The sequence below is a fragment of the Misgurnus anguillicaudatus genome, chromosome 11, assembly GCF_027580225.2.
Source record: "Misgurnus anguillicaudatus chromosome 11, ASM2758022v2, whole genome shotgun sequence".
Taxonomy (NCBI): Eukaryota; Metazoa; Chordata; class Actinopteri; order Cypriniformes; family Cobitidae; genus Misgurnus; species Misgurnus anguillicaudatus.
Window position 1 is genome coordinate 35,352,084 of NC_073347.2, and position 27,917 is coordinate 35,380,000.

The 27,917-nt window shown below is 37.0% G+C and overlaps 1 protein-coding gene across 2 annotated transcripts; it reads left to right on the top strand.

Annotated features, from left to right (window-relative positions):
• Window positions 1-720: 720 nt before the first annotated feature.
• Window positions 721-27,553, top strand: cnnm1 (cyclin and CBS domain divalent metal cation transport mediator 1). 2 transcript variants are annotated; one of them, XM_055170070.2, is made up of 10 exons: window positions 721-2,240; window positions 8,893-9,036; window positions 9,674-9,814; window positions 10,702-10,871; window positions 14,091-14,190; window positions 15,456-15,601; window positions 17,235-17,475; window positions 18,684-18,788; window positions 21,329-21,512; window positions 26,541-27,553. In XM_055170070.2, exons 1-9 carry the CDS (start codon window positions 803-805, stop codon window positions 21,490-21,492), a joined length of 2,649 nt encoding a protein of 882 aa, XP_055026045.2. In that variant the 5' UTR covers window positions 721-802; the 3' UTR covers window positions 21,493-21,512; window positions 26,541-27,553. The 2 variants fall into 2 exon arrangements, with proteins under 2 accessions (XP_055026045.2, XP_055026044.2); XM_055170069.2 differs by having other exon boundaries at window positions 21,329-21,439.
• The last annotated feature ends 364 nt before the right edge of the window (window positions 27,554-27,917 follow it).

Genomic DNA, 27,917 nt, shown 5'->3' on the forward strand with positions numbered 1-27,917 from the left:
GACTAAGACACATGTTTAAGTCTCAAGTGAAAATAACTTGCAGTGACAGATCTTAAAATATGCCAGTGCCATTGATTTGTCTCAAGATACACACCAGTAACCTATTTTTCATGTTTATATTAAATGCTTAAACATTTTAATTTAACTAAGGCCTAGTCCTGGCTTTAGCTAAGCCTTGTCTGTGAAACCAGGCCTACTGTATATGTCTTAAAAGTTTTCATCTTTCAGTGACATTCAGTTATGCAAGACAAATAGTGATCGAGAGTGCCACCTTGTGGTAAACATTCGTTATGTTCACAGTTCCCTGTTGGACTAATGCATTTCTAATGAGATCACACTGGACCTGGGATAAAGTAGACTAACTGACTAGAAAAAAAAATGAATAGCAAAGTTAGTTCACAGTCTATCAGTTTTAAAAGTCCAGCACTATTTATTTTTTATTTAATTATTCATTGCATTTCCCACTTTGTTTGACAAAACTCAATTTGGTTTATGCAATGCAATGCAATGGATGCCATACGTTTAATGCATTTTTAACCCATGTTTAACATTTAAGATAGGCCTACAACTTCCTAAAAACAAACTGTAAATCCTAACATATGCCTGGCTTGCGTTACTGCATTTCCTGCTTCCTCTGTACAGTATTGCAGCTTCATCGTTTTTCCACTGCAAAGCGCAATGACGTCACTGCAGTGTATTTTTATTTGCACGAGACTCCAGCTGTTAGATTGATTCGTCAAAACGGTCGCGCGTGTCCGTGGGTGTGTATGTGTGTAATCGCCACGTGATTCGGCTCGCGCCAATGTCCTTCTACAATCCACTCAGCATCATGGCTGCGGATGCTGCGGATGCGCTCCGACCGCGCCGCATCCCTGGACCTCGTCTGATACTCCTGGTCCTCCTGATCGTATCCGCTCTTAACGCACCGACCCACGGACTGCTGGGCTTCCGACCGGAAGACACGGGTGGAGATCTGTCCGTGCAGGACGGGCTGTTAAAAACGACCGAGGGCACGCGCTTTATGTTACGCGTGTACTATGCAGCATCTCCGCAGAGGCTCAACCGGACGGTTAGCGGCGCCGCAGCCGCGCCGTGGATCGCCTTCATAGAGGAACCGGAACCGGGTAGAGAGGGACAGGCGCATCCCAGAAGGAACTTGTGCGTGGAGGAGAGCGCCAGGAGTTCGGATATAGAGCTGCTCGGGTCTTTCAAGTCCGCGTCCAGCCAAAACTCCATCCTGGTGGAGCTGCTTGCCAAAGACCTCCGCAGAGGAGAGAAAATCAAATATTACTCGATGTGTGCCTTCGATGGGGTAAAGTGGGAGCATTACCGGACGAGAGACTTCTGGCTAGCGGTGGTGGAGCGGCCCCCGCACGCGGACGGCTGGCTGCAGGCTGGTCTGTCGGTGATGCTGCTCGCGCTATCCGCGCTCTTTAGCGGGTTGGTGATCAGCATGCTCGCGCTGGACCCGGTGGAGCTCAAAGTGCTGCAGAACAGCGGCACCGACAAGGAGCAAAAGTACGCGCACAAGATCGAGTCCGTGCGCAAACACGGCAACTACGTGCTGTGCACCTTGGTGCTGTGCAACGTGCTCACCAACACTTTCCTGGTGGTGTGGATGTGCCAAATCCTCGGACTCACGCCTCTCTCCACTGCGTCGTGCACTTTTCTCATCTTCTTCATTGGAGAGATCCTTCCGCATTCCGTCGCATCAAGACACGGGCTGGCTATAGCATCCAAGACCGTATGGCTGACAAAGATGCTGATGCTGGTAACTTTTCCCATCACCTATCCCATTAGCAAACTACTGGATAATATGCTGCACCAAGAAATCAGTAACTTCTACACACGTGAGAAGTTACTGGCTATGCTGCGGGTTACTGATCCATATCATGACCTGGTAAAAGAGGAGCTCAACATCATACAGGGAGCTCTGGAACTCAGGACGAAAACCGTTGAAGATGTTCTGACCCCTCTGAACGACTGCTTCATGCTGGCCTCAGATGCCATACTGGACTTCAACACCATGTCCGATGTGATGCAGAGCGGATACACGCGCATCCCTGTGTTTGAGAACGAAAGGTCTAATATTATAGATATTCTGTTTGTCAAAGATCTGGCCTTTGTTGATCCGGATGACTGTACCCCGTTGAAAACAATCACCCAGTTTTACAAGCACCCGCTGCACTGTGTCTTCAATGACACCAAGCTGGATGCAGTGCTGGAGCAGTTCAAGAAAGGTAAGCTGTCTACTGTAGCCAATTCTTGCATGCTCTCTGAAAATGTTGGGTTGACAAACCCAACCACTGGTTTAAATTAACCTAGAAAATGTCCATATTTGACCCAATCATGCATTTCAACCCAAGCATTTTGCATAGGTTAATTTAAACCCAGCGGTTGGGTTTTTTTAACTAATCATGGTTAAAACAATCCAACTTTTTTTTATAGTATACCGTCAACTAACTTTAAAAGTCCTTATTGTGGAAGCATAATTTTATCACCTTATACTCAATGGTAAAAAAATGGTCCCTTAGCTGTCACTGGGGCCGTACACATTTGCACCTAAAGAGTTCTTAGTAATATCTCAGAGGTACATATCTGTACCTAAATGTATTTATTAGGACCTTTCTAAAGGACATTGCCCCAGGGACAACTACAGGCTGTCACTTTTTTTGATCATTTCTTTTGAAAGTGTACTGTGCTAAACGTTGCCCTTTGCCAGTAAGAAAAATACTGACTGCAGTCTTACAATCCTTTAACTTTAAGGATTTTGCAACTTCAGCCAACATCTGCAAAGAGCCGGAGTTGAATAATTTGAGTGTGTTCCCATAGCAACAGTATTCATTTCATCCTCATGACCTTAGAACAGGTATTAGCCCTAGCCTAAAGATGAATTTATCCTTATCCTTACACATGTTTTACACAGAATCTATAAATGTCAGACACAGAAATGTGTACAGTTTTCACTGAACATTGTGGTGATGTGTTCTGACTCCTGGCATAAAACTGTACTTTGGTTTTTACGACTGCATCACAGTGCCCATTACGTAATGATGTCTTACTGAGATTTATAGCGTTTTCTACCAAGTAGCAGCTCTACTGAGAGCGCCATAAGTCTGCCTTGCCAAAGAGCCGTAATACAGTAACTTGTCAGATTTACCTCACCCACAGGGCACAACATTTACCGGATTTGCCATCACCACAGGAAGCACATACTCATGCACGATACACAAGGGACAGTCAAATGTCAAACGTGTCATAAAATCGAGGGAAAAGTTTAAGCAAAGTCCTGGGCTAAAAATAGGATTTTTAGCACAAGACTTTGCATTGCTTTGCATTGTAACTAGGCATGGGCCGGTAGGAGATTTTGGTGGTATGATAACCTTAACCAAAAATACCACTGTATTGCGGTTTTGCCATTGCAACACTAACATGTGTTATTTTCAGACGTATACAAACAACAATTTTTAACTGGACACAATACATTTTATTTTTAAGCAACATACAACATGTATTTTGGGTGAAAATAAAGCCTTTAAATTATAATTTTCTTTCAAAAAAATATTTTGTTGACTCTTTAAAACCTCGGTATACCTTGAAACCGGTAACCGGCTCATGCCTAATTGTAACCCCATTGAGCTTAATCTGTGTGCAGGAGCTTTATTTATTCATCATACAAAATAACCTACAGCAAAAATGTTTTACAGTACACTTCTATTCAAATACACTTTGAACTTGAAATGACATCAGATTATGAGCGACTGTGTCCATGTTGTTAAAGAAGACATCTAAAAGGAATCATTAAAGGTGGAGTCCATGATGTTTGAAAGCCAATGTTGATATTTGAAATCACCTAAACAAACACGCCCAAACCCCAATAGAATCTGGACCTTCTGTTGATAGACCCACCCCACACATACGCAACCCGGCATTTGATTTCATTTGATTGGCTATAAGTGTGTTTTGGTAGTCGGCCCGTCTCCTTTTCCAAAGCGTTTTTCAAATATCGTGGACTCCGCCTTTAACCCCCCCCAAAATAATTACGATTCACTCATCCCATTCACTTATGGGATGACATAATTACGATGTCATCCCAAATATGTATTCTGTAGTTTTTTTCTGGAGCGCAATAGATTTTGAAAATGTTTATAGTGACCACAGGTGTTAATCTCCAGTTCATAAAACCATCAAGGTAACCCATATGTGATCAAGGCTGTGTAGTGTTTAAACCTGATGGGGCGGTTTCCGAACAGGGTTTAAATTAATCCAGGACTATGCCTTAGTTATTTTAGGACATTTAAGTAATTTTTTCAAACATACCTTACAAAAAACAATACTGATGTGCATTTTGAGACAAAACAATGGTACTGGTATGTTAAAGGAAAACACCACCATTTTTCAATATTTTACTGTTTTTACCTCAACTTAAATGAATGAATACATACCTATCTGTTTTCAATGCGTGCACTTATAATCTTTGTACATCGCATTTTGAATGTGTTAGCATTTAGCCTAGCCCCATTCATTCCTATGGCTCCAAACAAAAGTTTTATGTTCTGCACCATACTTAACTACTGTAACTACTCATGTAACAGTCTTTAAATAGGGAAAACATGGAAGTGTTTGGTGGCTTCTAAATTCATCCCTGTTTGGATCCTAAGGAATGAATGGGGCTAGGCTAAATGCTAACACATTTATGAGGTGCTGTACAAAGATTAAAAGTGCATTGAAAAAAGATAGGTATGTATTAATTTGTCTAAGTTGAGGTAACATAGTAAAATATTGAAAAATGGTGGTGTTTTCCTTTAAAAAATATGTCAGTGCAAGGTGTTTTGAAATTAAGACAACTCAATCATGCATTTTAGTCTGGGTCTAGGATAAGACCTTTCCGGGAAACCACCCCTAAATGTACTAATATAACTAAGGCTAGTCCTGGCTTAATCTAAACCCTGTCCGGGAAACCCTATAAAACCCCTTAAGAAAACCCTATATTACCCATAACAACCATGTTTTTTTGGCATTTTAAAGTTTGACCCTAAAGTGACATCGGAGTAAAAAATATCTAAAGTTTAGTTTCATGTGCTCATGCGAAACCTTCATGTGCAGAATTTTTTTAAAGTTCAGTTTCGCGTGCGCATGTAAAACTAAACTTTATTTAATTTTTGCTCCATATCCCCTTAGGGGCTACGTAATAAACTGTTATATGAATGAGTTGAAAAGGTGAACACTTCCATTTACTTTTAGTGTTCCATTGAAAAAATAAGTGCTAATAATTGCTTGTCTGTAAAGACACACCAGGGCAGATTATCTGCCGCAGTGACCTTTTGGTCCAATCATGGTCTCAGCTTGGGACCACCAGCACAAAAAAAACAGAAGGAGAGGGAGATGTGGATCTGTTTCCTCACACTGTGAGCACCCAAGCTGTCACTCATTGAAGCTTCTGCCTCCTGTGAACGTATTATAGGCTAGATGATGAAATATGCAGGCTTAACCTTTCTCTCTCCAATCAGTAAAATAAGAGCTAAACAGCAGGTGAAGGCTACAGATAATGATCTTCTTTACAAAATACTGAGTCATGATTCTTTTCAGCTGATGTAGATAAAATACAGCTTATCTTATTTGCAATCTGAAGTTTAAATAGAAATGAAAGCAGCTCAAAACATCAAAACTGTTTGGTATGTGATTTGTCAAATTTGTTGATATGCAAACGTTTTGGTGGTGTATAGAAAAACTCTGTCATGCCAGATTGTTTTCCAAAACATTTGCACCTGGAAAACTGATATGCTCTCTGTCATTGTGCCAAATTTCATATATAGTAGGGAAGAGCGGGGCACGAAGTATAAAAAATATTTAAATTATATGAATAATTTTTTTACACAATCAACACACACATCTCTGCTGCAAATGAATACTTAAAGTTTGTTTGTGGGATATACAGTTATCATACAATTACACGGAAAGTGACAGGAGTGCAAACGTTACCCCATAGGTGGGGTTTATTGTAAAAAACAAAATTTAGTTTAAACACAAATAATTCAATTAAATTCTGTCTTTATACTAAAGGTGGATATTGTTTATATATCTTCCTATAATAGATAGATATACACACATTCATCCATCCACGATCCTTCATCATCTAACCATCCTTGTATTATGCATCAATGCAAAGAGATTTTTTTAAGGGAAAACAAAAAATCATAATAGCGAGTTATTTCCCCTGATATTGGATTAACAGTTATCATTTTGATTAATGGTTATAATAACCATCATTATCATTGTATACCTGAGGCTTCATTGTAACACAACTAATCCCGCTGTTTAAAAATGTTTTGAAATCCCAGCTATCAGTTACCAGGAGTTGGTGACATGTTTCAAAATGGTGTTTTACTCAGAAATTGATAAAAACAAGATGAAGAAATTTACTTTTATGCCTTCAAAACACTCTTTATTCAATATATCGATGAAAACACATCAAAACTTTTCACAAATTCACAGGAGATCTTCTGACAGTAAGAGAAAAAGACCAAAAGCACAGATTGCTTGGCCCTGTAGAAATATGTAAAGCAGCCGTGTTACAATTAAGCCCGCGTTAGTTAGTTAGTTAGTTGCCCCACTCACCCTTATGCCAAAAACTAGAATGCAGACAGCAGATAATAATAATAAAACTATCCTAAAATGTCAGAAAAATTGTCAAAATGTTTTCTAGCTGTCAATGTGGTGGTACATTTTTAAATAAGTACATCTTTGCCCCTGAAGAGTTCATATTAGTACCTCATAGCAGTACCAGATTTATGCAATACATATCGATACCTAACTGGTATATATTAGGACCTTATGGGTAAGTGACAGCTTGGTACTATTTTTGACAATTTTTTTCGGAAAGATATTTCTATTTCTCTACTGTATCTGCCTAAGGTACAATACTGTAAATACTGCATGTATAATTTTTACTTTTGTAACAAATAGCACATAAAGGTCATATGCAACAACAGACGCACCACAAAAAAGCCCAAAACCTAAATAAATTGAAAAAGGACAATTATAAGTTCATGCAATTAGATAAGATGCTGTTAAATGCCACTAGATTGTTTTTAATAAGTGCGAAACGTTTCCTTCTGCAGTTTTCGGTATCGTGCTGTGCTTTATTTAGCAGTTTCTCACGTATTGCTCAGCGATGAGTAACACCAGATTTAATGAGTTGATTTGCTGGCACAGCAGTAAAGGGAGGCGCAGGGACATCCGCGTGGATTTTGAAACCCCCGGCTCTGTGCGTGCGCCTGTTATATAATAGTGTAGTGATGTAATGCAGTTCGCTGAACATCAACTCTTAAGGTGCCGAGTGCTGCATTGCCCTTCTTCATCTGAATCCTGCAGAATTCTTTAATATTACTCAGAATGTACGGTACTGTTACCATGGAGACCGCAGTGATGATGAGGCTTCTGTTCGTCAGCATCTCTCCATGGAAAGGTTGAGAAGGAAGGATTATATTATTTAATCCTCTGCATGAAATTATATTCAGATTCGGGCTGATTGATAGGGATGTTGTGTTTGTTTCACCGCTTCTGTCTGTGAATATAAAAAACAATACTGTAAATAAGCAAGATTGATACATGTATGCTTATAATATGTTTTATAACGTGTATTTTCTTGACAGATGCTTTTATCCAGAAAGACTTACAGTGCATTCAAACTTGAACCCGCAATTGACACATAGCACGTAGCTCTACCAACCAAGCTTAAGAAACACCTCAAATGAAGATATGAAATGACCATTATATCATTTCATGGCAATTGGCACTTTAAATATTTTATGCAGTAGAAAATTAATCGATGACTCAACAGATTTAGGTATTAAGTGTGGTCAGTTTTTATCATCAGAGCTGCATGGCTTCCCAAACCCCATTGCATAATCCCTCAGCGCAGTTTACATAAGGTCAAGTCTGAATCTGTCATATTTAATCACTTCATGAGCTTTCATTTAAATGTTCTTATACTGTGTGACAGTCATGCAAAGTTTAACCCCAGAAATAATGCAAAGCACTGTCTCTGCATTGGAAATTGATACGCAAGCACAAAAATGTTATTGCTGAATTTACTGAAGTTAAATGACTATTGATTTAGAGCACTTTACCAACTTTGTTGATTCATGGATTCATTTAAGAGCAGTTCAGATTAGTGAAATTTGTTTAAAATGGTTATTTTCTAAAATATATCGATGATGAGGTAAAAGCCTTATCCACTCTAAAAATTAGCTGGGTTATTTATATCACATACTCTGTAAATATCTGTCAAAATAAAATATTGGAAATGAATTACAGAGCACAAATGCATTTTAAAATGACATGAAATCTGACTTTTTCCATGTCCTCAGTGCTTCTATCAACCTAGAAAATGTGAAAAAGACCAACCCAGTAACTTAGTTTTGGTAAACCATTCTCTGCAAGCATGTGCAAAAATAGCTAATTGAAATTTGGCTCCCCTTGTGATGTCAGAAAGGGATAATATTGCCCCTTAATCTGCACTATCCAACCACAGGACTGCCGTTTAGTCCAGAGATCAGCTCATTTGCATTTTAAAGGGCACACCCAAAAATTGCACATTTTTGCTTACACCTACAATTTTAACACGCTACAGTAAATGATCTATATGGTATTTTGAGCTAAAACTTTACATACGTACTCTGGGGACACCAAAGATTTTTTGGACATCTTAAAAAGTCTGGTGCAAGGTGACCATGGGTAGACAAACTTTAAGACAAAAAAAGTATTTCACAGGCAAAAAATAAATTTGTGCACCCTCTAGTCTACAAACAGATCTCGCAGTCGCTCATCTTCAGAACTGTAAATTGCATATTATGTTTTTTTGTTATTTCTCTCTCTGACATTGTAAAGGGAAATCTCACCTGGCTATTGTGCAGAGGGTCAATAATGAAGGAGAAGGAGATCCTTTTTATGAAGTCATGGGCATCGTCACGCTGGAGGATGTCATCGAGGAAATCATTAAATCTGAGATTGTGGATGAAACTGACCTCTACAGTAGGTGTATCATATTTCCTTCCCATACAAGTAGCCTACACAGAAACAAAACTATGCAACATAAACAATGGTCAGCTTTGAGTGCTGTGCAATAATACAAATAGCCCAGTAAAGAGATTGTGGCTGTGCTTTATTTTTAAGACAAACTTTATATTAATTTTAGAAGTCAATTTCATTATTTGTGTCTCTATATGTTTGCATAAGTCTTGACTACAAAAAGATATGGACTAATATAAGGGGTAACCTGCCCGAATGGGAACCTGCTATTAAATAGCACGTTATAAGCTTTAGAGCAAAATCATGGGGCATTAAAAGAATGAGAGAAAAAAGAAAGAGAGAAAATGTTAAGTAACATAGATTGGTCAGAGAAAGCTCTAAATATTCAGAGAACTAATGCAAACAACGGTCAATACAAGAAATGGTGTTAGTGTATATTATCTTTAATAAATTATATTGCAATAGTATAAATTGGAGATTTGGATCATTTTTCCTAAACCTCTTATTGGCTAAATTTGACATCTTAAGCACTTTATGGTCACGGTCACTGCTTTAAGCTTGCAGTAGAGTTTAAGATGTTTAAAACACACAAGATGCTTTTAATGGTCTTTAATGTCATTCTGCTCCTCTATTCTCCCAGCTGATAACCGCACGAAGAGGAGAGTATCTCACCATGAGAGAAAACAGCAAGATTTCTCCATATTTAAACTGTCTGAGAGTGAAATGAAAGTCAAAGTTTCACCACAGCTCCTACTTGCAACACATCGGTTTCTGGCAACAGGTACCTAAAACTTACAGTGATGACATATTTCCCACTTCTCAAGAATGAACAGTTCAGATCAATTGCACAACGATGATATCCAAATAAGACTTGTGTGGCTATTGGTCACAAATATCTGTTAGTATTGAGGTGATCCATATGCTGGTCCACTCCTTATATAATTTGATCAAGTGGTGAGGCTACATAAGGGCCAGGGTGGCACTGGCCCACTCAGATTGACAGCTGGCCCACCCAGTCAGAAGAGACACAAACTATTTTTGTGAAAAAGCCGAAGAATTCACGCATGCATTATAATAATCTCTTTAATAATAATCGCACAAATATGCATCATCTCAAAATACCACAAGTATTCTTATAAAAACAGTCAGTTAAGTCTTAAAGTAAATGCAAACTGTTCAGAAAGAAATCAGATGTGTGTCAATATATATGGAACCGTGCTTATCCGGTCTTAAAGTGGCAGTGCCCTAAAAAAATGTTTTTTGTCATTATGTTAACAACAATGTTATGCAAACAACAAAAAATAAAAGGGAAATCACTTCTGTAGCTTTTAAAAAGATTAATTATATTGAAATTTATAGAATGAGGAAGACTTGAGGAAGAAGAATGAGGAATATTTAATTCTATTTCTGTGCCTAAATACTACTGTTATACTTTATTTGTAAGTTACAAATTTGTAACTTTGTTCTTTTCTTTGTTCATATGCTTATAATTTGTTCTTATTTTATTTTCCTTATTTCCCTTTTTTGCTGATCTGTAAATGATTTGATCGCCACTGATTTGATCTGATATAATTTCTCTTTGACACAACATTGCAATTCATAAATCAATGATAAATGATCATAACTATGTTGTACCACTACTATTTCTCTCTCTGTCTCTCTCTGTAGAAGTAGAGCCTTTTAAGCCCACACATCTCTCCGAGAAGATCCTCCTGCGACTGATAAAACACCCAAGTGTTGTACAGGAACTCAAGTTTGACAAGAAGAACAAGCGTTCACCAAAGCACTACCTCTTCCTGCGCAACAAGCCGGCAGATTATTTTATGCTCATATTGCAGGTGAAGAGCACCCGCGAATCATTTCTACAAGACACTGACACACAAAAGTGATAGGTTTAGTTTTAACAGTAATGTCCAAAAGCTGGAAATAATAGTTTTAATACACTAGTCAACATTTGAAGTGGATCAAAGCCTTTTCTAAAAGTTGTCTTAAAACCAATACCCAATACCCGTTCTTGTCTTAGGACAACTTTGATGAATGTTTTTGATCCACTTCAAATGTTGACTAGTATATTATGTAGGTCCCTACCTACACTGTCAAAAGAATTGTTCAAAAACAGTCACGAGCTTTCACGGAAGGTCCTAAAATGTAACATTTAGGTACAGATATATCCATACATTTGGTACCAAATTTGGTACATCTCTGAGGTACTAATGTGTACTCTTTGGTACAATTAGGTACTCGTATGATCTCTTTAGGTGCAAAGGTGTACTTTTAGAAAGGGTCCCGCCCCAGTGACCCAGCTAGAGACCTTTTTTTTAAAATTTTTCTGACAGAACATTCACTTAAAGAGGTTTTTGAAGGTTTGATTGTTTTTCTGGGGTGCACTGTAATATTCAATTCAATTTTATTTATATAGTGATTTTCACAATAATTAATTGTTTCAAAGCAGCTTTACATTAATAGAAGCAGTAAAAGCACAGAAAAACGACAGATAGCACAACATAATACACGATAGCATAAGCAGTCAAATTTGCTGCGGCTATGACTCGACATTATAAGCGAGCGTATTACTAATGTAACGTGTCTAGAAGAGGAAGCTAAGTTAAGCCCAAGAAGGCTGCCTCCCCGGGGTAAAAAAACCCCTAGGAGAAAAAAACCCCCGCGCTGTTTAGCCAAGGAAAAATAAAAAAAAGTCCTAGGAGGGAAAAAACCTTGGGAGATATATATGTATATACACACATATAAACGGATAAGGAGATTAAGCGGAGATTAAGCGGGTTCTGCCTGACCAACGATCACCGGCATCAGCTGGGCATCACGTTGAAGGATGTAGATCAGTAGATCAGAGGTGTGCCGACTTTCACATCTACCGGAACTGGGTCTGTTTGTCCCATTGTCCTCGGGGTCGAGGACGAGACAGGGAGAGAAAAACAAAATCACACTAGCGTAGGGGCCGTTCACATGCAACGCAAGTGTCACACAGTGATGTGGTTTAATCAGCTTAGTTTCAGACAGACTAACTATTGCGGCATAATTATATTATCCACAGGATTTTGCAAACTGGGGGCCCACTGCGACGGCACACACGGCAACCAAGGGTCACCCTCCGACCCCCAAGAGAAAACGAAACCTGTCGACCCGTTTGACTAAGGCCTGTAACCCCACTGTCGTCGTTAATGCAGGTTCAGTGGCAAACGGGTCTATATTGCCTACTATTTACAAGATCACGAAAAAACGCCAACATCGCAACCTGACCATACGTGTCAACCCGTTTGACTAAGGCTGGAGGCCCCACTGTCGTCGTTAATGCAGGTTCAGTGGCAAACGGGTCTGTATGGAATACTATTCACAAGACACATGAAAGCGCCAAATCACAACCCGACCATACGTGCCAACCCGTTTGACTAAGGCTGGAGGCCCCACTGTCGTCGTTAATGCAGGTTCAGTGGCAAACAGGTCTGTATGGCATACTATTCACAAGACACACGAAAGCACCAAAGTCGCAACCCGACCATACGTGCCAACCCGTTTGACTAAGGCCGGAAGCCCCCATTGTCGTCGTTAATGCAGGTTCAGTGGCAAACAGGTCTGTATGGCATACTATTCGCAAGACAAAGAAAGCGCCAAAATCACAACCCAACCATACGTGCCAACCCGTTTGACTAAGGCTGGAGGCCCCACTGTCGTCGTTAATGCAGGCTCAGTGGCAAACGGGTTTGTATGGCATACTATTCACAAGGCACACGAAACGCCAAAATCCCAACCCGACCATACGTGCCAACCCGTTTGACTAAGGCCGGGAGCCCCACTGTAATATGCATGCTTTGTTTACCAAAAACATACGTTTTTCAGATATTACCTTATATACTATATTATAATAATTTACACTGATCACAGAAATGTAATCAAGTAATGTTTTTGGTAAGGCATGTTTGTTAAAGCAACACTAAAGAGATTTTGCGCTTTGCTCCCCCTACAGGTTAGAAGCGCAATTGTCCATTACCACTGTCGTAAACTAGCTCTGATTGGATTGTAGGTCTGCCGTAAAGCAAGTTTTTGTAGTTTTCACTCGAACTACAGGACCGTGACCCGACGGTTGGGAAGTTCTTTAGTGCGGTTTTGGAAACGTTATTTTAAGGTTAAAAAAACTCTTTGGTGTTGCTTTAAAACTAGTTGTATTTCCTAATTAAACTAAGGCCTAGTCCTGGCTTAAACTAGTCTCTGTCCGGGAAACCACCCTATCAAGTTCACTAGTGCGATTAAAAAGAAGTTTGCAGGTGTTCGTCAGCTAAGTATGAATTAGCATTTAACTTACTGCCTAGCGGAGCCAAACAATGCTAGAGTTTAATGTTGTTTACATCCTTGCTACAATATGAAAAGCAGCCCAACATGGCCTCACCTCCTTGTTGCTTGTTCCCAGTGGCAAGGTCTGTGTAAATTTTGGGGTCCATGATGTCACTAACCCAGGAAGAAGCTCGCTGTAGTCCACCCACCCTTTTTTTTGTGGTTTATGAGAAGCGATTTCTGTTAACGAAAATATCTCCCTTTAGATTGAACTTTGAGCGTTGTAACCTTGCAGATGTTATTTATGCTCAAACAGCAACATGACACACTAACTAAAGTTAAATAAGTAAATTCATGATCAAGGACCCCTTTCATTTATTATATGTTATATAATTATAAAATAAAAGCATTTTCAATAGTGATCTTAGACATTTGGAGACGCCCTATGCGGAAATCACATTTTTGGAGTCACTTTCTGCTGTTAGAGGAACTTTTCTTTAGTGTTGCATTGGGTTTATAAGTCACGTAGCTTTCATTGATGGGAAATTGATTTCAGTCTCAGGAAGGAATTCAGTTATACATGATTTATTTCTCAGTCTTCCTGAAGCTCATCTGGTAGACCATGATGCTAAAATTGTGAGTTCAATTCTCAGCAAAGATGCATGATGATATAGTGTATGTATACTGTATACATAAAATGCATTGTAAGTTTCTTTAGAAAAAAAATGCATATGCATAATTCATTAATGTAAATCTCTTTCCGTCTAAAGGGTCGAGTGGAGGTAGAGATTGGAAAAGAGGGATTAAAGTTTGAAAACGGGCCTTTCACATACTACGGTTTGCCTGCTATCATGACCATCCTACCAACAGGTTTGTGTAACACAGCCTCATTAAATAAATCACATTTGCTATTAATGCTGTGAAATATTAAAAACTGAGACGCTCTGAGTAAACGTGACCCTTCTAGCACTACTCTCCTGAGATGCTTAAAACAGAAATAGAGCATTTATGGGAATCATAAGAGAGTAGATTTGAGTAATTACATCTCATATCTACCCACTTATGGCACATTATTATATAAGGAGGATGAAAATCTCATAAGCTTAGAATCATGAAATGCAAAGACATCTTCAAGCATGAAGCCTTTAGTCCTTCCTGAAGAGATTAATTCAGAGTGAATGTGCGTTAAATCTGCTGTAACTCTCTGTGTCACCGCCTGTCTCTCTGATGAGGTTTTTCTCTGCATTGCTTTAGTGATACTGAGAGACACACAAAGCAAAGCAAAGCCACACAGCAGATACACACACATACAGACACAATACGTCTGGAGCTTCAGCTTTCACTAATGAGATGTGACATCTACATCGGCATCAAAAATTAAGCCACAAAGAGATGCTGTGTGGAAAGCAGACCCAGTTTTCTTCTCAGACAAACACACGCTCAGTATTAAACAAACAAATGCAAGAATGCAAGAAGAGTTTTTCCACAGTTTTAAATCAATCATATTAAAATTTGTCAGTTTGCCTATTTTTCCATAACGTTTTACCATTTACCATGGAAAATACGAGGTTTGTTCAATGCAAACTGGAAATGCATTTCTGTCTCGTGAGTATAAACCCTGGAGTTTAGTTCACACAGTCAAATGCACAGCCTTGCAAAGACATTGTTTATTTAACGACGCATGCACATTACGACAAATTGAAATGCCTCTTCTGGCCTACATACTACATACTCCTGTACGTGCATGCACAACCTACGGATACAAAGTATGCATGTTACAAAAATCCGGCAGTGCACTTACAGTGCGTGCGTACTGTTCTGATGACAAAATTTGCGTCACATGCACTGACCCTCGCATATGCATAAAAACGGGAGAATGCTTCAGGCTTAAGAGACCGATTTGACTTTAAAGGCCCTCGTACACAAACTTTTGGAAGACGCTTTTATTGAAAATGAGCATTAATACATTTTTATCAGTATGCGTGGTCACTGGCAATTCAAACCCAGTGTAACCTCTGAATAAAAACTGTTAATGCAATGCTTTTCTAGTTATAGGCGTTATTGATACCTCTGATAATAATAATAGCAAGAAATAACTTTAAAGTAAAAGTTAAAATTATGACTTTGCTGTACAGTTCACAGATCACCATCCCATAGCAGTGGTCTCAATCATTCTGATACTACTATACATGGTGGCAGTTTGGGTCAGCTGAGTATAAGTGGAGGACCGTATTTACCAGATTATTCTGTTCGCCAGCTCACAGACCTACAGATCATTAAGGTAAATTTAAACATGCATTTGGCAGACGTTTTTATCGCAAATTATAGTGCATTACAAGGTATAAATTTTATCAGTATATGCATGTTTTTTAGTCGGAGCCCATGAATGTTTGCGCTGGTAATGCAATGCTGTTGCCAACCAAAAAGTTACATTTCTAAAAGTTCTAAATGAAAAAATTCCCATGATAGAAAACACTTTAATGATTGTAATTAAAAATAAGTTATGTTTTTTCCGTTTCAAATCATATGCTGATTTTAATATGTTAATTTAGTATTTTGATAGCATTTATAAATGCTACTGTGGTCCACTTTTTTTGTTTAGTTTGAAAAAGTAATCCATGTTTCAGCATTCTGTTATCTTCATGTATATGGGTGATTCTCACGAAAACTTGGTTTTAAAAATGTCAAGCACGAAAATGTAAAAATTGCTTAAATTTACTTTTTTTCCCAACAGACATTGAAAAACAAAGTCTGGAGAAAAGGGGAAAATTAATTTAAAAACTTTTACTTATCATTTAACACGTTTTGTAACATAATTTAAAAAATTAGTCCTAAAAAATCTCATTACCGCAACAGTCAGAAAACATCAACACTGACATATTTTCAAAATGACATGACAAACCTGAAAGAACATAATTTGGAGATTCTGCACATGCATTTAAAATCAAAGTATTATGCTTCTATTAATTAAATTAACATTTAATAAGCATCTGTTGCGGTAATGATAATCAAAATGTCGTGTAAGCATTCTGACAAGACAATATTTCAAATTAACTGTAAAAAAATGATCTTACCTGGTAGCCATCTTGAAGTAACTGGTCCATGTGCTTGGTCACTCAAAATCAAACTTTATTAAAATTCTGTATGTGTGCTTAAACTGTTCTTAAAAAGTGTTGCGGAGGATGAGAACATCAGGCATGGACACATCATTTTCCTAATTTTTCTTCATTATTATTATACATGAATATTCAGTAAATATTTCTTCTATCATCTAAAGTAGTCTAGCAAAACATCCATTTATTTTTTTGCTTAATATTTTTGTGTTAATTTGATTAAATTACAACATAACGCATGTTCAAACACAGCCGGACACATTGCGGTAATGAGAATTTCAGCAGAAAGTGAGATAAAATTTACAATTATAAATTCTTATGTTGAAATCACACATTGTGCAAGGTAGAACACAGTATTGTGTTAATTCTGATGCTTTTTAATGTTACTATATTACACATTTTAAAGCTAAAATCATTAGTGCCGTGGGGTTTCAATGGTTTCGTGGCAATTACCCATATACTGTATAAGAAAAAAAGCATTATCGACTTCAACTTTATATACATCAACTTTTTTATATATATCGACTTTAAAGATATCCAAATAAAGTCCTTAGCAACACATATTACTAATGATAAATAATTTTTTAAATATTTACAGTAGGAAGTTTACAAAATATCTTAATGGTTTATGATCTTTACTTAATATTCTAATGATTTTTGGCATAAAAAATCTATAATTTTGACCCATACAATGTATTGGTGGCTATTGCTAGGAATAAACCCATGCGACTTAAGTTTTGTGGTTCAGGGTCATATCTTGTAATATAGCTCAATATATGACACATTTTTTTCTCTGTCCAGATCAGTCGTAACCACTATCAGAATGCCATCACAGCATCCCGCATTGACACTTCTCCACAAACACCTGATGCTGACAGCCAAGTGCCCGGGGAGAGAATGAGCATCCCTGAGACACGGTCCAACAGCATCGCCCTGCCTCTGACAGAACCACGTCCCTGCTTTACCCGATATCACCAGCACAGTCACCTCTACAGACAGCCGGAGAGCACCACTACACTTAATGAGAGAAACCGCATAGTTCGTGAGTGCACTGCTTTTTTATTTGTAGATTTAAAGGGAACATATAATGAAAATCTGACATTTTCTATGTTTAAGTGACCCCAGTGCTTCTATCAACCTAGAAAATGTGAAAATCAATCAACTCAGTAACTTTGTTTTGGTAAACCATTCTCTGCAAGCATGTGAAGAAAATAGGTCATGAAATTTGGCTCCCCTTGTGATGTCTTTTTATAATAATACCACCCCTTAATCTGCACTACACAACCACGACACTGCCATTTAGTGCAGAGATAGAAAGAGAGAGAGAGAAAATTAATTGACAGCACAATTGAGTTTTAATTGCAACAAACCACCATCATGGTGATCAATGTTTGCATTTCATCAGCTCATTTGCATTTAAAAGGGCACACCCAAAACATCTCATTTTGCTTACTCCTACAAGTGGCAATTTAAACATGTTAGAATAAATTATCTGTGGGTTATTTTGAGCTAAAACTTCTCATGCATACTCTGGGGACACCAAAGATTTATTTGACATCTTAAAAAAGTCTTGTGAAATGTCCCACTTTAAATGCAATAGGGCATTGAAGCTAAAATTCATCCAGTAAAGATTCATTTATCATCTATCATGCACAAAATACAGTTAGCCCCCAAATCAGAGCTGCAATATATGCAAGTAAAATAAGTATAAGCAATACAAGCATTCATTCAGATAATATACAAATGTGCAAAATAACATATTGTCTGATTGCAGAGTTGAAGGAAGTGACTGCAAAAACAAACATCTAAGAAACAGTGCAAAAGTCTAGATTCAGTATATCCAAATATATGAAACAACATATCAACAAAATGCCATCTTTGTAAAAACATTTATGTTGATGCCACACGAATAATCCGATGAAAGACCACACAGATCTGCTTCCAGAAAAAGTCATCAGATAAAATTTAAGTTAAGTTTCCTCTAATAATGAAGAAATCATTAAACCAAAACCAAATGATGATCATGGGGTTTTCTTTCAAAAGCATCTCTTCTGAAGCTTATTTTATATAGATATGGCTTTAATCCAATTGATGCAAGCATGTATGCATTTGTAGATAAGTGCAGGAAAGCCTCCAAAAGTCTTTATATGATGTAAAATCAAATTAAACCAAAGCAAAAGCTGCCACAAACTCACCTGTTCTTCTCTTTATTTTGTCATCATATGACTGGCTGTTTGGCTCCCCCTTTAGGAAGTAAATCAGATGGACAGAAAAGCCCCAGTGACTCTGTGTTTCTGCGGATGGATGACATCCCATACATAAGAGACAATCGGTTAGAGAGAAAGGAAGGAATGGGTAAGTTAACCAGAAAAAGACTTATAAAGCAATAGCATTATGTGGTCCTTGCACCAATATATAGGAATTTTCACGTCAACCCTAACCCAAAAATGAAATATAAGGCTAATGAAACAAAACATAACCAGACTGATATTATGAGCTTTGTTTAGATTAAACTGGTATTAGGTTAAAATAAAGGTGACCACTGTAGATGTACTTTCCAAAGCATTTTATGAAACAGTTCAACAAAATATAATGTACCATTTTCTCCCTATATGGTTCCTCCTTGTTTCTTTCTTCTGTAAAACACAAAATGAGAATTTTGAAATAATGCACTGGTTGCCCTTTTCCACATAATTACATTAAACGGGAACTGAAGCTTTCAATTCCTAAAAACCTTGCAAAAATACAAAAAAACCTTTTGAAAGTATACTGTTATATATTCCAAGTCTTCCAAAGCCAAACGATAGCTTTGTGAAAAAAGTCTGCTAAACTGATCCATCTAAATGACTGGACTGGGCATGATGTTACAATTGTGAAGCAACCGCGCCATCATTGGTATTGCCAACATTCTATCAACTCATTCCCTGCCAGCCTTTTTTTTTAAGTTGCCCACTAGCATTTTTTGTGATTTTCACAAAGTTTTACAAAATGCCTTCAAGGAAAATATTTCTCTAAAAACATATAAACAAATCAAATATTTCAAATGAAAGAACAGACCCTCTGCTTTCATACAAACAATTAAAAAAACAAAGAAACAAAATGGGAAACAACTGTTTCATCCAATCTATATATTTTTCTGTGCTTATAAACTCTTAAATATGGGTATTTAAGAAAAAAAAAATTAGCAAAAAGCTGAAATAATTGCATTTTTGTGAAGGTATTTTGTTAGAGATCAGATTCAGATCGATAATCAAAACATACAAAGAGTTTAAAATTAGTAAATCATTTTTTGCTTCATTTTCACTCAAAAAATTGTAATGTTGGGTTTAATTAAAAATATTATGTCAACAGGTTCCACGCAATTTGTTTAAGTAATCCCAACAAACAAATTCATTTTACAAAAGAAGTTTAAGTAAACTTAACAAACCTTGGTAGAGTCAACAACAAAAATTAGGTTAATTGTACATAAAAATGTAATTAATGATGACAAAAAATTTGAATATTTTTATAAACTCTAACCCAGTGTGCAGAGTGCAGCTGCTCAATAGAATTGATCATATAGACTTTTTTTATTACAGTTTATCAAACATATCATAAACTTATTTTGAAATGCAATGTTACATTTTAAACCATTTGTTTGTTTGTTTTGTTCTAAAATATATTTCAACAAGTTGGCCACTTATTACTCACGTATCTATCTAATGGTGCTATACTTCTAAAAAATCCTCAGCCAATGAGATGCAAGTCTGTATTGGTTTTATTGATCTGTTACTTTTATGCAACAATGTTATGTTGACTGAACTAATCATTTTTAAGTAAAGCTGACAAGACACACTTTTTTGTTGAATGAACTAGATTACATTAAGTTCACATTGTAAAATTGATTTTTTTTTAAATAATCATAACATGAAGGATTAAGTAAAATTGGCAAAAGTGTAAGTTAATTTTTTTGAGGTGTAATTATAACCCTAACGCTAATCACGGTATTACACATAACCATAACACCTCATCAGGAAGAGTTTTTTCCTACAAATGGTTTCTCTTAATTGATAAGATAGCACATGTATTATTAATGACAAGCGTGCTCATTCTGAAATATAAATAAATTATGAATAAATAAATAAGTTATACAGTATTGTTTTTGTTCGTACAGTAAAATGTGTTAACAATGTTAATGGCATGGCTTTTGAAACAGTTAACATTTTAAAACGTGGTGGCTTCACTTCTCGCCGATACGTTAGCGTTCTATCCAGATCGGTGGTCTCTTCACACATCATATGGGCTTGAATGAAGTAAAGTCATGTGGGCTACAACACACTTCTGTGGTGTGTTACAGCATTTGCATTCAGTAGCAAAACCAGAACATGTTTGATGAACTCATACTGAATAGAAATGACACAATGGCGAGTAAATAATTGCAGAATTAACACAGATGACTGTGACTTTAAGGTGGGATGGAGTTTGATGGTGGGTGGTGAATCCAAAGCTCTGCTCTTTGAGTAAATGCACCTAAACTTACAAACATTGGAGTGGCTGTTTGACAGTAAGAGCCCCGTTTGACAGACTGCAGAGAAAGGAAATGCATTCGCTCTAGACTCTGTTTATATGACCTATAGAGGAATGTTGACACCAGGCGAGACCTGTCCATTTCAGCTCTGCTTGTTATGACTGGAGGTTAACAGGAATTACTAAATCAAAAATTAGGGGGGGAAAGTAAAGAAAAGATATTGAACCATTATAGAACCATTTCTTTTTATAATCTACTTCAGAAAGGAACCATTCAGCCAAAAATGGCTCTTTTATGGCATCATGAACCATCATTGTTTTTAAGAGTGTAAGAAGTGAAACGTGTTTATCATGTGATCATGTGTCACAGTGTGTTCACTCTATTTCAGATAGCATGACCGTACCCATGGAGACAGGCCTGTCTACATCCCAGCTCATCAGCTCTCACTCTTTGGCCAGCTCGGATGAGAACCTGGGAAAAAAACTTCTCCGGAAACTGAGTGTGTATCAGCTGTCAAGCACCTGTAACCCAGCTTCACACATAATCAGTTAACCACAATCTTAAGAATGAAGGTGCTTAAAAGAGTTGTTCACATTTATGCTATAGAAGAACCATTTTTGGTTCCCCAAAGAACCATTTCTTTCTTACCTTTCTGTAGAGCCTTTTTCCACGATAAAGAAGGTTTTGCGGATGATAAAACTTTGTTGTAATACCATTTTGGAAACCTTTATTTTTAACATTGCACCCTGCGTGAACCACACACACACACACACACACACACACACACACACACAAAGAAACATTCTGGTTTCCATGTTTTGTGGGAACATTTCATAGATGTAATGGTGTTTATACCATAGACTGTAAAAAAAAGATGGACAACGCCCGTTCGCTGTCTTCCATTGGTGAAAAGTGAAGCCGCCAGTGTCCCGATACGGTGTCATGAGCAATTCGGTCCCCCCTGACAATTCGGTCTCCCCTAGGACCCCCGCGTGATTCCATTGGCTGAAAAACTCCTCATGGGTAGTTTTCTTAGCGCCTTATTACAATTCCTACAAAATCGTATTATGATTTATGTAGTTAGAACGTTGTTAAAATTACAATTGATGTCTTTTAAATGATATTTTTCATATAGTAGTATATAAATAAGGTTATAGTTGGGAGATCTACACATTGCTTGTGTCATTTTATTATTTAGATTATTATACTGTACCCTTTCCACTTTTGTACTGTGTAAAGTTAATAAATTACTTATACAAAACATGATTACTACATAGTTGAATCACACATTAAAATCATAATTTATAAGCCATAATTACTACACTTTTACTATTAAAAAAATGCATTTTGTAAGGTATGTTAATAATTTACAAAAAAAATATTGTTTTTGTAAAGCAGATGATGACACAAAAGTACTGACGTGTCTGCAACATGAGTATTAGTTTATTCTATCATTTTTTTGTTAACTTTTATTTTTAAAAAATTGTATGCTTCTATCTTGTACAACGTAATTAGCTTGCTAGACCGCTAACGCAGACGAGATATCGCAATGACAAATTTTTGAACAGGCATTAGTGCTAGGTACCAATCGGGGTCCTGGGGGAGACCGAGTTGCCGGGGGGGACCGAATTGCTCATGACACCGGCACTGACATCTTGGGTCTTGAGTCTGCGCAGTAACAATTTCGCGACCAGTCATGCGCAGTAGTGAGCAGGAAGTAAAGCCGCGAAAGCAAGGCCCCGCCCAGCCCTCGCTCTCGCAGAATGTGCATATCACAGCTGTCAATCATGATGTGACACCACTGTTTTTATAGCATTAAATAATTAAAAACAAACTTATTTTAAAAACAAACACTTGAATTTACAACAGCGTGATAAAAACTACAGTAAATGGCAGAAACCAGCTTCTGAAAAAAAGAAAATTGAAGTGTAATTAAATTGTTTAGTTGGTCTCAAGTCCAACGATCAAGACGTTTTGGCTTCACTTTTCAGGGCTTGTGCGGCACGCTTGGTTTATGCTGTACAAACTGTATTATCTTTTCCCTTCTCCTAACGTAAACCAACACAGAAAACGTTCTGCTATTTCAGATTTTCAAGAAAATCATTCTATTTTATTTATAAGCTTGTTTCCTCATGTCCCCAATTTAGCGGTATTCCTATCTGTGTGGGGACATTTGGTCCCCACAACGTGATAAATACCAGAAACACACACACAGACTAGGGGTCTTCTCGGGTCCAAAGAAATGTTCCCAACCCGGAATGACCTGAATGACTTTTTACCCGAACCTGTGTGCATAAATATTTTTTAAAGAAAGACCCTACACGAGACAAACCCGAGTCCGACCCGACCCAGGGGCATTTTTTTAACCCGAATGTAAATGGCACCGATGTGTGTGCAGTCTCCAGCTCCGCACGCACCACTCAGACAGAAAGAAACCCGCTGCCCTCACAACCAATTTACCAAGGTGACCGCTACAGTGTGCATTTAAAATTGATTGTCAGGTCTGGCTCATGTCGCAAGCCCTCTTGGCAAACAGAGGAGGCGTTGGAAAAGGACTCCATGCACACACTCTTGGAACGGATGTGTACATTTTTTACACATCTCTTTGTGTTAAGTTTTTAACACATTGGGCCTCATTTATAAAGCGTGCATACACACAGATTTGATCGTAAAGTGTGCATACGCAAAAATCCACCGCAAAGTCCATATTTATAAAAACTGTCTTTGACGTGGAAAAGTGCTTAGCGTCACGTCAGGGTCTGAGCAGACGTACACACTTTTGCTTTTTTTTCGATTGCTGCAGGTTTTTGGCCAAATAAACCATTCTTGCTGCTCAAATTGGGTTTAAACATTGACAAGCGCTCGTTTATATGTCTATGACATTAATTAGGCATCGTTTAAAGGCAAAGGTCTGAAACTGCTCAGCTGCGCATAAGTTGATCATTTGCGATTTATAAATGTCACATCTAAGAAAGGATTACATGCATTTTCTGTGCGTAGAGTCGGTGTATGAATCACAATTTTGATAAATGATCAAATGTAGGATGGTTTCTACGCAGCATTTTATAAATGAGGCCCATTATGTGTCATTTTAACACATTGTGTGTCATTTTGTGTTGATTTTGTTTTAAAATAACACAAGTTGTGTTAAAAGCAACACAAAATGTGTTATTTTAAAATAACACAGAGATGCATGGATTCTGGGACAATGCATTCAGTGTGTTGTCCCAAAATCACTAATGTGTTGTTTTTAACACAAACGTTCTAAGGGTGCAACCACAAGTTTGGGTCTTTTATTTTCAAATTCATTTTAAATGACCCGAGACCCGATGTCGCTTATATTATACCCGACCTGTGTCCGAGGCACAAGTGAAACTTTATGACACGAACCCGCATGTGTCTTAGGTCGGACCTCTGGTTTTCAGATCTAAGTGGTCTCGTTAAGACCACTAACACACACACAGTCAGGCATATGTGGTTTACAGGGACAATTCCATAGACGCAATGGTTTTAATACTGTACAAACTGTATATATTATTCCCCTACCATCTTCAATTTATGAAATTAAGTACCATTTAGTATGTTTTTAAGCTGTTCAGTTTATGGGGAACAGGAAGTGTCCCGGTAAACCATATTTATTGCATTATAAACATGTCATTATACACTATTCACTAGTCCCCGTAAAGTACATATACCCTCCCCACACACACAAACTGGTGAACACATCTTACTACATGACACATCTTTTGACATAATGACACAACGCACCCAAATTACTCCCAGTTTTGTCACCCACCATCTCTATACCCCCCCCATCCAAAACCCACAAACACTGCCACCTTTATAGCGTTTATTTCACATTTTCCAACTCCAGCTGTTTCTAAGCAACCAGGCAGGAAAGATCTTGCCCACATATGCTGTATGTTTGATATCAAAGAAAAATTGCTCATTCACAATGATGTTATTGCATAGGAGGTTCTACTTTTATCGAATGTTGAAGCCCCAAACCTTTAAACCCTTGTCCTACACTGCAAAGAATTATTTTCAAGAAGTGGATTCTTGGTATTTTTGTCTTGCTTTCAGTAAAAATATCTAAATATTCTTAAGCTAAGATGCTTTTTCTTGATGAGCAAAACGACCCAAGAAAATAAGTCTAGTTTTTAGACCAAAAATATCAAATTTAAGTGATTTTGTGCATAAAACAAGCAAGAAAATCTGCCAATGGGGTAAGCTAATTTTTCTAAAATTTTTCTTGAATTTAGTGTTTCAGAAAAATTTTCAAGATTTTTTTGTTTTTGTTTTTGTTTTTTGCTTGTTTTATGCACAAAGGCACTTAGATTTGATATTTTTTGTCTAAAAACTAGACTTATTTTCTTGTACACTGCAAAAAATGACTTTCTTACTTAGTATTTTTGTTTTGTTTTCAGTAGAAATATCTAAAAATCTTAAATCGAGATGTATTTTCTTGATGAGCAAAATGACCTAAGAAAATAAGTCTAGTTTTTAGACAAAAAAGTTTTAATGAAAACTTATTTTTAGATTTTTTTGTCTCACCAGGTTGGCAGATAAATTTGCTTGTTTTAAGCACAAAATCACTTAAATTTTGGTCTATTTTCTTAAGTCATTTTGCTCATCAAGAGAAAGCATCATAATTTAAGAATTTTTAGATATTTCTACTGAAAACATAAAAATACTACACTGCAAAAAAATGTTTTTCAAGAAAAAAAATTCTTAGTATTTTTGTCTTGTTTTCTGTGAAATTTCTAAAAATTTCTACTGAAAACAACATAAAAATACTACACTGCAAAAAAATGATTTTCAAGAAAAAAAATCTTAGAATTTTTGTCTTGTTTTCTGTAAAAATATCGAAAAATTCTTAAATTATGTGATTTTGTGCATAAAACAAGCAAAAAATCTGCCAATGAATGGGGTAAGCAAAAAAAATCTTGAAAATTTTTCTTAAACACTAAATTCAAGAAAAAATTCAAGAAAAATTTGCTTACCCCATTGGCAGATTTTTTTGCTTGTTTTATGCACAAAAACACTTAAATTTGATATTTTTGGTCTAAAAACTAGACTTATTTTCTTGGGTCGTTTTGCTTATCAAGAAAAAGCATCTTAATTTAAGAATTTTTAGGTATTTTTACAAAAAACAAGACAAAAATACTAAGAATTTATTTTCTTGAAAATCATTTTTTGCAGTGTAAGCCTTAAACCTAACCGTAAAATGTGATGGGTTGATGTGAATGTTGATTCAAAAACATTAACGTTGTGTTATAGAAATGTTTTGTTGGTATTGAAACAACACTTTACAAGACAAAAATAGTTTTTTTAGATTATAAAATGGTAAGAAAGAAATAATTCTTCTAAGAAAAGAGTTCTTCTATGGCATCGCTGTGAAGAATCTTTTACGCTCCTTTATTTTTAAGACGGTAAAATCTGATACTAACGTTGTTCTTGGACCATCAAGGATGCTGATTCAGAAACACATCTTACTTTGCAGTCGTACCTTAACAAGAGGGCCGAATTATTGATTACTTGATAGGCTGACGGCTTTGGGGTCGAGACATTTTAAATGTCACTTTCTGCTCTCCATGCAGGCAACAAAAAAAGAAAGAAGTCACGTGATGGAGATAAACCTCTGGAAGAAAATCCTGATCATTCACAGGTGAAGACCTAGCGTTTAGTTCACGGGTTTGCTTCTTGCCCAGTTTCTCCTGCATTGATGTGAAATCTTCTCCAGCCTTTCACTGGGTCTTGAGTGAGAGAAATCCCAGCGCACACACTTCACCACAACAGATGTAGCATCATGCAGCCTTGTCTTCAACATCACAATGGGCTCCCACACCCGGGAGATGCTTTCTACTTAAGGAATATACTAAATCAAGCCTGAATTTTTCATCGTCAGGCCTCCGACATGCAGCAAGACACATATATACTGTATGTTTACTACTTGATGAGATCTACAGTACAAAAGGTTTGATGGTGGTTTATGATGATGTCATTCCTAGTCACTGTGGTAATGACACTCTGACCTATGACCTGGGCAAAGCCAGCAAGCACAAGCCTGGTAACGTGAAGCCAACCAATCGACCAATAAGGACAGAGCCTCGTGTAGACGATGTAAAATTATCTTGAATTGTTTAAGTGTTCAATGTGTTGTTTTACATCATATTAGATGAGAGGTATACGTCAGGTTGTGCCTGGAAATTATTTACGAGAATTTTGTGATATCAAAGCACTTTGAGAAAGAGCCAGATCAGACCCTTTTATTTGATATTCTGTTGAATAGACATAAGCTGAGCTGTCGAAATACCTATATTAGGTAAATGCTGTCAATTATTTTATTTTATGTTGATTTTCCTTAAAGGTCACCTAATATGAAACTTACCCAACCACCCTGTAATGATTCAAATCCACTTCTTTTTTATCCCTGTAAAACCTCAACAGTCGCGTGAGACAACCTATTGGCATTTTCTGAGCAAACTGATGTCACTTTGCGCAAGCCCCACCCACAACCGTCCAAACACAACAGTTAGGTCATCATTTCTATTTTAAATGTTCTTTACGTATTTTAGTACTGCACGTTCATGAACAATCAAGTAAGACGGTTGTCTTATTAAAAACTTTAGTATAGATAGGAAAACAGCAGCTCATTTGCATTTAAAGAGACACACACACTGCAGAAGATTATTTTCAAGAAAATAATTTCTTAGTACTTTTCTCTTGTTTTCAGTAAAAATATCTGAAAATTCTTAAATGAAGATGCTTTTTCTTGATAAGCGGAACGACCCAAGAAAATAAGTCTAGTTTTTGGACCAAAAATATCAAATTTGGGTGATTTTGTGCATGAAACAAGCAAGGTAGTCTGCCAATGGGGTAAGCATATTTTTCTTGAATTTAGTATTTAAAAAAAAAATGTTCAAGATTTTTTGCTTGCCCCATTGGCAGATTTTTTTGCTTGTTTTGTGCACGGG

Excerpts from the sequence above, each read along its gene's own strand:
- cnnm1 (XM_055170069.2), top strand. The coding sequence starts at position 803 with ATGTCCTTCTACAATCCACTCAGCATCATGGCTGCGGATGCTGCGGAT. Across the intron at positions 14,191-15,455 it reads CATGACCATCCTACCAACAG|TTCACAGATCACCATCCCAT; the intron begins GTTTGTGTAACA and ends TTTGCTGTACAG. Across the intron at positions 15,602-17,234 it reads CAGACCTACAGATCATTAAG|ATCAGTCGTAACCACTATCA; the intron begins GTAAATTTAAAC and ends TTCTCTGTCCAG.